Below are 9,773 nucleotides of genomic sequence, written 5' to 3'. Positions count from 1 at the left end.
AACTAGTCCTTCTAAAAAAAAAAGGTAAGTAAAGCAACCGTTACCTTTTTTCTCTCTCGTTATTATTATTATTATTTATTATTATTATTACAAGAACATCAAAACATTTCTCTTCTGTACAAAAAGGAAGGAAGAAAGAAAAAAAAAAAAAAAAAAGAGGCGCGGGAGGGCGGGCGGGAAGGGGAGCAAGAGGCAAAAATAAGAGGGGGGAAGCCGGGAGCGGGGCAGGAGCGGAGCGGGCCGGGCGCGGGCGGGCGGCCAGGGGCTGAGCGTGCGGTGGCAGCGGCGGGGTGCGCAGTCCTGCGGGGCGGCCCGGGGCCGGGGCCGGTGGCCGAGCCGGGGCCCGCGCCCACCTCCGCCGCTCCCGGCGCCGGTGCCGGCGGCCGGCGGGGGCTCAGATATGCGTCAAGGGGACGGTGCCGTTCACCCCCGTGCTGGCGCTCTGGTAGTGCTGGGGCAGGGAGTGGAGCCGGCTCTGGGCGGCGGCGGCCGCCGGATCCCCGCCTTCCCCGGCCGGTAAGTACATGCTGATCATCTCCCGCAGGTCCCCGGGGCACGGGGCCCGCGAGTGCGAGGTGACGGGGGGGCTCACGCTGGGCTCCGACTTCACCAGCGAGCCCAGGGCGCCCAGCGCCCCCGAGGAGGCGGCCGCCGCCGCCGCCGCTGCCGCCGCCGCCGCCGCCGAGTTCTGGTGGGGCTGGGAGCCGTAGGGCAGGGCGCCGTAGCCCGAGGGCGAGGCGCTCATGTAGCCCTGCGAGTTGGAGATGGGGCTGTACTGCAGGGCGCCCATGTCATAGCGGTGCATGGGCTGCGGGTTGTGCGGGTGGTGCGGGTGGTGGGGGTGCGGGTGATGCGGGTGCCCCCCGCTGCCCGGGTGCTGGCTGTAGGCGAGCTGCGCCTCCTGCATCATCGCCGCCGCCGCCGCCGCCGCCGCCACCGAGCCCGGGTAGGCGCCGTTGGCCCAGCCGTTCATGTGCGCGTAGCCGCCGCTGGCCGTGCCGCCGGGGCTCTCCAGCCGCTGCCCGACGCCGCCGGGGCTGACGCCGACGCCCATGCCCACACCGACGCCGGCCGGGCCTCCCCCGGCCGAGCCGGCACTCAGTAGCCCCCCGGCCAGAGAGTACTTGTCCTTCTTGAGCAGGGTCTTGGTCTTCCGCCGGGGCCGGTATTTATAATCCGGGTGCTCCTTCATGTGCAGCGCCCGCAGCCGCTTCGCCTCGTCGATGAACGGTCTCTTCTCGGCCTCCGACATGACTTTCCACTCGGCCCCCAGGCGCTTGCTGATCTCCGAATTGTGCATTTTGGGGTTCTCCTGGGCCATCTTCCGCCGCTGGCCCCGCGACCACACCATGAAGGCGTTCATGGGTCTTTTGACCCGGTCCTGGTTCGCTTTGTTCCCCCCGCCGCCGCCACCACCGCCGCCGCCTCCCGCTCCAGTCTGCCCCGAGAGGTTCGTGGGGGCCTGGGCTCCGCCGGGGGAGTGCAAGTCCGTCTCCATCATCATGCTGTACATTCAAGTAGCTTTTTTATTTTCCACCGGCGCCAGGCGTGAAAAAAGAATCAAACATAGAGGAGCCCGGGAGGACGGGGAGCGAGCGAGGCAAAACCCGTTTGTATCTAGGTAGCGACCGCCGTGCAACAAAAAAAAAAAAAAAAAAAAAAAAAAAAAGAGGAGGAGGAGAAGAAAACCGCGAGGAGAGCGATCGGCGACCCCGCCGGCGAAAAACTTTCTCCCTTTCTTTCGCAAATCACTTTCGCGGCTCGGCGGCGACGGGGATTCGAGCTGTTCAAACAGGTGCACGGCAAACTTGCTGCTTCACTTGGCGCGGAGGGAGGAGTGTGCGGAGCCGTCGGCGGTGTCCTCCGCTCCCGGCTCTCCCCGGCACACGCGCGCACACCCCTCCGCTCCCGCTCTTATCCTTAACGGAGCTATTTTTTTTTTGTTCTTTGCTAACTTGGAGAGAGAGAGGGAGGGAGGGAGGGGAGGGAGCGTGTGTGACTTGCATCCGCTGATCGCAGGTGAACGGAGCAGAAGAGAGAGGAGAACCACACCGCCACGCAAAAAGGAGGGGGAGGAAAAAAAAACCCACAAAAGTATTTAAACGTTAACTAAAAAAAAAAAAAAAAAAAAAAAGCGGGAGGAGGGTCGGGGGAGGGAGGGGGTGGGGGAAAGAACCCAACCAAAACAAGCGCCGAGCCCGGCAGCCGTGGCGCGGTGGCACAGTAATTTGCTGGCGGTGGTCTCCCTCCCGCGGCCCGGACGCGACGGGACGGGACGGGATGGGATGGGATGGGACGGGACGGGGACGGGCCGGGACGGGCCGGGAGAGGAGGAGCCGCCGGGCGCGCGGGCGAGCGGCGCTGCAGCCATACAGGGCGCGCCGAGCCCGCCTTAAATCGCCTGGCGGCGACCAATGGGGGCGCGCCGGCGGGCGGCGATTTGCATGGCGCGCGCTGAGCAGTGACGTCCGGCGGGGCGCGCCGCGCCCGAGGGGGCGGGCGGCGGGGTCACGGCGCGCCCCGCCCCGCCCTGGGCCGCTGACACGACCCGCCCTCCGCCGCGCCCCGAGCTTAGGCCCCGGGGCGGCGGGGGGTACGGGACACACCGGTCGCCCCCTCCGCGCCGGGTACCGCCGGGGGGAGGGAGGGAGGCCTTGCGCTGCGGGCTGCCCCGTTCCCGCCGAGCGCGCCCGACACTTAGACGGCCGTAGAGCGGCGTTCGGGGGGGAATGAGGTGCCCCGGGGCCGTCCGCCCCGGGCCGGGCACCCCTCGTCATCACCGCACCAATGCGAGCAGCACCTAAATATGCCTTTTCCCCCGGACTCCACCCGTTCTGGAGCTTTCCCCGAGGCTCTCTGGGCGGGCGGGGGCAGACGGCTCTCCCTGGCATCAAAACTGCTCCCAGGCCCCGGCGCAAGGCAAAGGCTGGACGTGCTCTTAGTCCTAGGGGAGCTAAAAGCATTTGAGACTAATGAAGGTACATGGAAACGTGTTGTATTAGTATAAAGTAAGTACAGGAGTATGACGACCACCCACCCCACCCCACCCGGAAAACATTTAAAGATTATCTTTGTGCCCTGGCTGTCTGTGAGATAGTTTACCGTTATTTTACAGAGGGACGAAAGTGGTCTGCACTCAAATTCATGCTGTAATCTCTAATTGCAGCTATAGGAACAGCCGGTCCATTGCACAAATGCCCATGCACAAAAACTGCCATCCCCATCGTCTTTCGCCAGGTGCAGAAAGGGACATGTGGCATCCTTGCTCTTTTCCTGGTCCGTGAGTGATAATTTTCCTGACCCTAGTGGCCATCCAAGGCTGGAATCACGCGGCAGTTCCCCCAATTACTGTAATTACCACCAGAAGTTTTCTGCAGGAGGAGCGTGCACCGTGCACAAAGCACCAGCCTTAGGCTTTGGGCTAGGATTAGCCTTTTTTTTTTTTTTCTCCCCCCCCCCCCCCCATTTCCAATGGCTCGTCATGGAATAGTGATCTCATCCTGATAATCTAATCCGAGTTTGCTGAGGAGAGGAAAGCGCCTCTCCATTTCTGATGGCTGCAGGCTCGGCCTGCTTCTGGGCCCTTTGAGCTCAGCTGGGGTGTTGCTGCGAGCTCGGGTAGGGATGCTTTTGGGGAAGCTCTGTTCATTTCCTAGGCGGCCCTAAGGGTGCAAAGAGCAGAGGGGAGCCAGTGCAGGATCGGTCCTGCGCTGGTCCGGTTGATATTTTCCTGAGCTGGTGGGTTGCCACATCTGCAGGGGCAAAACAAGCAAGGCTGCTGTGATTGCTAAATGATGTATTAAAAATGTAATTGGTTGGGGTAGAAGAGGTGGGGGAGGGGAGAGAAGGTTACTACAGAAAGGCGCATTTCCACTTGGATGGCCAAATGAAGATACTGGGAGTAAAAGCCATGAGATAAATGACATAGCTTGTACATTATTCACCCAAAGCCCTAGTGGTATTCTTCCCTGAAATTTTTTGATATAAAGGTACCTGAAGGTCTCCTGACAAACAAATGGGACGAATTGGTGTAGGGCAACCTTTTCCGGACAAGTACCGTGCACCCTGTGAGCTGGTGGACCCCGTAGGAACACATGCTCATCCTTGAGAATTGGGGATACACCCCCGCTTCCCTCCCCCTTACACGCAGGGTACCCACGGCCGGGGCTGACCCTTCCCTGGTGCCGGGGGCAGCCCTCATCCTTACCATGTCGGGGGCTGCCCCCCTTTCGGAGCAGGGCTCCCCCACTCTCCACTGCCCCACACATCTCTCCTCGGCTCCGGGAGCCCCTTCCTTCCCTTAAAGGCAGCCAAACCGCCGTGAACACGGTCCTTCAGGCTGGATAAAGGAGAACAGGGAGTGGGGGTGTGTGTGTATCAGAAGATGGTGTTGGCGAGAGCTCCCTTGCCTCTGCCCCAGGTGCACCCCACTGGGGAGGGGGACGTGGGAGGTGCAAGAACCAGCTCGGGAGACAGACAGGGGCTTTTCTTCCGTGGTAAACGTGGTGCAGATCCCGACTCGAAGGACAGGGACGAGGTCAAGCGGTTTCGCGAGTGTCGTTTGACAGAGGCGACAAGCGGGGAGCGGTCTGCGGGGTTGGGGTGGTGCAGGGGGGAGCGCGCCCAGAGGGAAGAGGTCCTTCCTTCCGCAGGAAAGTGGAATTGCAAACAGGCAGCAGTGGGTGGTGGCGGGAGCAGGGGAGGGCCGGCGGAGGGACGAGACGTGTGCCTGGGGGAGCGCTGCCGGGAAGCCAGAGGGGAAGCGGGAGGCGATCCTGCACCGGGAGCAGGCCCGCGGAGGGCCAGAGGTCCGGCAGCGGCCCTGGCCGCCTCCCGAGCCCACGAACGGGGCAGGTGGCCCGCCCGCAAGCTGCCCGGAGTGACGGGTGGCCTCCCCCGGCCTCCGCTCCCCTCCGCGTCCGCGCTGCGGGACGAGCCCGGGCGGGCGGCACTTCCCCCCGCTACCCTTCCCCCCGGTAGGGCCGCCCCCTCGGGGCGGGGGTCGCCCGCCGCCGTGCCCCCGCCGCGCTCGGCCCCGAGGGCGAGGAGGGGGCAGAGGGGCGGTGGGGCCGAGCCGAGCCGGGCGGCCCGGAGCAGGCGGCGATCGCCGTCTGCTGGCTGCCGCCGCGCCTCCCTCACCCTCGCCCCGGGCTGGGGCCGCCCAGCGCCAGCCCGCCACGGTGAGAAGCCACGGGGAGAGGCTCGGGGGAGGTGCTGGCTGATCCCTCTCCGGCCCGCCTGAGACGCGGGACCGGGGGTCGCTTGCAGCTCCCCTGGCGCTTTACTGCAAAACCCGCTGGGCTGCGCCAAAGGTGAACGGCTCCCTCGCCCCCGGGGCACGGTCACCTGGGCCGAAGCGACCACCCGGGAGGGAGCAGGGAGGGCGGGTGAGGGCAAGCGGGGAAGCCCACTCCTGCCTCCGTGACCGGGCAGCACGGGGATCACGGTTTTGAACACTAAGCGCTACCCAGCCCGGAAGGGATGGAAGAAAAAGGGCGCCTGAATAAAGTCCCGCTTTCTTTTCCAGGGCTAACAACTGTTCCGGGAGATGCTGCAGCCCCAGTCCCAAATCAGCTCCAGGCTCTCTGCGTGTTTTGTTGTCTTTTCCCAGCTTGCTGGGTAAAAGCGTTTGGAGAATCTCTGGAGCTTTCGAGTAGGGGCTCACCCTGTGAACGGTACTCACACATATAATTCAAATTTCACAGCTGACCTGCTCTGAAAACCTCAATCAGCTTCTAATTGAAGGGAAAACAAAATATTGCTTCCCTACAGCAGAGCTAACGATTTAATCATTATATCAGACATTATAGCTTTTAATTAGGCTAATGCTGATACTGTATGGAAAGAGATAATTCAACACAGTTCTTGATGAATTCTGTAATTGGGTTAACGGAGGAGCAGTTGGGGGAAGAGACGTCAATATTCAAGCTGCGTCTATAGCCACCAGGTTTATGAATGAACGGGAAGGGGGGATAAAGGAAAGGGGGGGGAGGAAAGGGCTAAAATTCCCTGACGAGAAATGTCTCCCCCCTTCGCCCAGGAGAGCCGTGCCAGCCAACGGGAAGCGTGACGAGGGTAAGGGCTGTCCTGCCGCCGCCCCGGCGCGCCTCGCTCCCGGCCGCCGCTCCGGACAGCCCGGGCTGTCGCGACACCAGCGCGACCCGAGCGGCCGCCCCGCTGCGGGACTTCGCTGCCGCTCCCCGGAGTGGCTCGGGGGGGCGGCTCGGCTGCCAGGCCGTTCTCCCTGCATTCCTCCCCGGCCCCCCGCAACCGACGGGTCGCCCGCCGCCGCGCTGGGAACAGGCGGAGAAGGGGCAGCCCGGGCCACCGGCGCTGAGGCTGCCCTGCGGGGGTGCCCCGGGGCACAGGCGGGGAGCACGGCGGGGAAACAGCGAGGGTGGGTACGAGACGGGGCCGAAAGGTTTCCGAAGTCGTAGTGAGAGCCAGCAGGTGCCCTCCTCTCCCGGGGCCGGCGGGGCTGCGGCCGGGGCTCGCCTGCCAGGAGCCACCCGCCCGAGGGGGAGCGGGCACCGGGGAGGGGGCGCGACACGGAGCGCAGGGGGAATGCTCAGGGCCAGCCTGCTCTGGGCAAAATCAAAGCGACCGGAGGGCATCCGGCTGCTCCGTGTAGGTACATCCATTTATTTATCTATTGTGTCAGATAAAAGGACGGCTGGAGCCATTTTTCTGCAGGAATTCTGCATACACACCCCCCCCCCCTATCGATAAATTGCTCCTTTCCGAAGAGTTTGTATATCCCAGCCTTTCTGTTTTCGCTCCTTCCTTTCTAGTTTTTACTGGCTTTGAAAATGGGCTTTCTATTTTCGATGCGCCTAAAAGTAGTATCGATCTCCCGCGCGTTTGATCTCAGCGGCAGCCGGCGGCCGCCCCAAGGCGACAGCGGGTCCCGGCTGGCGCGTGGCCGGCGGTGCCGGGGGTGTCACCTCCCAGCACGGCTCGCGGGGCCGACATGGCAGGAGGAACGGCCAGGCACACCTCGGGGGGACGGGACGGGACGGTCAGCCTGCGCCTGAGAAGAGACTTCCTTGCCCCCTCCTCACCCCTTGGCGGGCACACGGAGTGCCCCCTCGCCTTGGAACGGGCCCGATCCCATCCCGGTGGTAGATACGAGTCGGCAGAGCAGGCAGAACCGGGTCTCAACGAAGTTTTGCCAACAGGAACGTTTTCTAAAATGTTAGTTTGCGTTATGCGTTAGCTCGACTTCTAGCACAATGTTGTTCCGAAAGAGGAATATCCTGTATTGTGATCTATCCTTGTCTTATTTTGTCAGTAATTACAGTAAAATTAAATGGGTCATTGATAACATTCCAGTGACACAACCCCCTGTAATTAACAGGCTGAATACACCTTTTTACTTTACACAAAACTTGTAATTTTCAAGTCTGTTCAGATTTTTTTGGGTTTTATTATTATTATTATTATTATTATTTTTATTACTGAAGCACACGCGGGGAATACGTACTAATCAGATGGCAAAACATCTCGCGGGAGATGAGGGTTTGCACTCTCTTATTTTCTAGGGTCTGGGTTTCCCAAATAAAGGGATGGCCAGACCTTTTACTTTTTACAAGACGTGTTAACAGAGAGCCCCTGTAGACAAAAAATATCTACCCGGCAATTTACTTTCTACCATGAAGAAAATATTTTGAAATTATAGCTCTGTGACTGCAAACTTTTAAAGGAAAAAAGAAGAGCTGCGGGTATGGAAAGCTCGTCGGACTGGTACGACACGGGAGTTATTAAGAAGTTAATCTTTAAAATTGGGCTGTTGAAATGTCAGTCACGAAAAAAAGAGCTTTGCAAGCCAAAGTGCGGCGTCCCATTTACGGCAGGGCGACCTGGCTGTTTATGTCTGTGGCGCATCGCTTGGAGAAGTGGGGTTTAGAGCACCACAGAGGAAATATTTCTGGTTTGCATCCTCGCCAGTTATCCCCAAATTGCAAAGGCATCATTCAGGGCAAGTCAGAATGTATTTGTGTAAAAAATAAACGAGGAGAGAAAGAAACTAAATCATACAGAAGCTTCTTTCTTTGCAGGCCATCCTGTTATTGCAAATTAGATTAGCTACACAGGCTTCAATATAAACATGACATGAGGTTCACAGGAGAGCAAAAGTATCATCCACTCCAATCTCTCCTTTCATCGAAACATCCCATACAAATTACATCTTCTCCTTTAATACACTTTTCAATGAGATTAAAACATCACTTTGACACGATTTCAAACCTTCTCAGTCGCATCCAGTGCTTACTTCAGAAAACAGCAAACAAGGGGAAAACTAGAAACATCTAAACAATCTCAGGCCGCTAGCCTGGAAATTAAAGGTACCCAGAGGAAATACATGATCCTCTTGCTCCATCCAGTGCAGTTCTCTGGCCATGGGAAGGCGGATAACGAACCCCAGCGAAGCGAGGAGAAAAACCCGGTTTCCTTCCTACCAACCGGAGACACCAACTTTTTGGCCGGAGTCGGGATGCAGTGCTTATCTGCCTTTTGGAGAAGGGGTGATTTTCACGGATCTGTTTTCCACCAGATCACTGACCCATACTTCACATTCCCCTTACACAGATTCCCTGGCAGCCACCGTAAGGCGGGATAACAACAGGGCTACCGACGCCTTTAGCAGAGAGACCTCGTACAGCCCTATCCCTGGCAAACCTGGGCAACGTGCTGCGGGGGGTGTGGGGGGGCAGGCCGCGCACAGACTGTCCTGTTCAGGGAACAGCAGCGCCTGCAACTTTCCAGGGCTACTGTTCAGCTGCCCCCCGCAGCCCGCCCCGGCCCGCAGCCCGCTGCCCCAGCCCTCAGCTCCCCTCCCCGGGCGGGGGTCTCCCTGCCCCCCCCCCCCTCCCGCCCCCCTGCGCCTTCCGCCACGGGGGCCCCCTTTCCCGAGAGGGTTGTGTCAATTGCTGCCCCAGGGGCTGGGCAGGCGAGCGGCCCCCGGCGGGCAGGGGACGGCGGCGGCCGCTCTGCCCCTCGGCGGAGCCGGGCCCGGGGGCAGCGGGGCGGGGACGGGGCGCGCCGATATGCCGGGGCAGCCTGGCTCGGTGGGAAGGCAAACAAGAAACGGTAGTTTGGCATCTTACTGTCTGCTCGATTACTGTACGTTTGGGGACAGTTTGCACTTACCCCCACCTCCCTTCAGCCCCCCTCCCCCCACCCCCCATACATCCCCCACTCCACCCCTAACAAACAGGCTTTCAAACCACAACCTTTTATGGCAGCCTGCGGGAATCAATGCGATAAAAGGGGTTTTTAATGGGTTAATTGACTGGAGCCGCTATCATGTTTAAACACCTGTTTCTGAAAAGGGATTCAGCCAAAACCCGTCCCCTCCCTGATCGATAGATGCACAGTCTTGTTCCATTGCCTGTTGATCGACCCCAAACACCACCGGCAAATAAGAGAGGAAAAATCAATTTCACCTTTTAAACATCCCGACACTTTATGGCAATAGGGTGAGGCTGTACGGCCACCTCGGAGCTGGGGAGGGAGGGTAAGACCCCGGGTCGGACCGCCCCAGGTAGCCCTAAGCCCCGGGATTTTCTTTTCGCCGGGACTTTTTACTTAGAGGGGCTGGGCTCAGCCTCCCCGTCGAAAGGTCCCGGCAGCTGTCACCTTCACAGGGGACCGGATCCGGGGATCCCCCGTTCCGTGGGAAGATGGAGCCGGTCTCAGCCCGGCCGCATTAGCAATGCTAAGAGCCCATGTGAATGCTCGCTCCGTGGGGCAGAGATTAAGCAGGCATTACT

General features: G+C 60.1%; 1 protein-coding gene across 1 annotated transcript; it reads right to left on the bottom strand.

Annotated features, from left to right (window-relative positions):
• Positions 1–257: 257 nt before the first annotated feature.
• On the bottom strand, positions 258–1,513 carry SOX1 (SRY-box transcription factor 1). The gene has a single exon (XM_037377631.1). The coding sequence runs from the start codon at positions 1,511–1,513 to the stop codon at positions 395–397; it is 1,119 nt and encodes a 372-aa protein (XP_037233528.1). The 3' UTR covers positions 258–394.
• Between the last annotated feature and the right edge of the window lie 8,260 nt (positions 1,514–9,773).

The sequence above is a fragment of the Falco rusticolus genome, chromosome 2, assembly GCF_015220075.1.
Source record: "Falco rusticolus isolate bFalRus1 chromosome 2, bFalRus1.pri, whole genome shotgun sequence".
Classification (NCBI taxonomy): domain Eukaryota; kingdom Metazoa; phylum Chordata; class Aves; order Falconiformes; family Falconidae; genus Falco; species Falco rusticolus.
The sequence above is the reverse complement of the archived record's forward strand: the minus strand, read 5'-3'. Positions and strand labels throughout refer to the sequence as shown.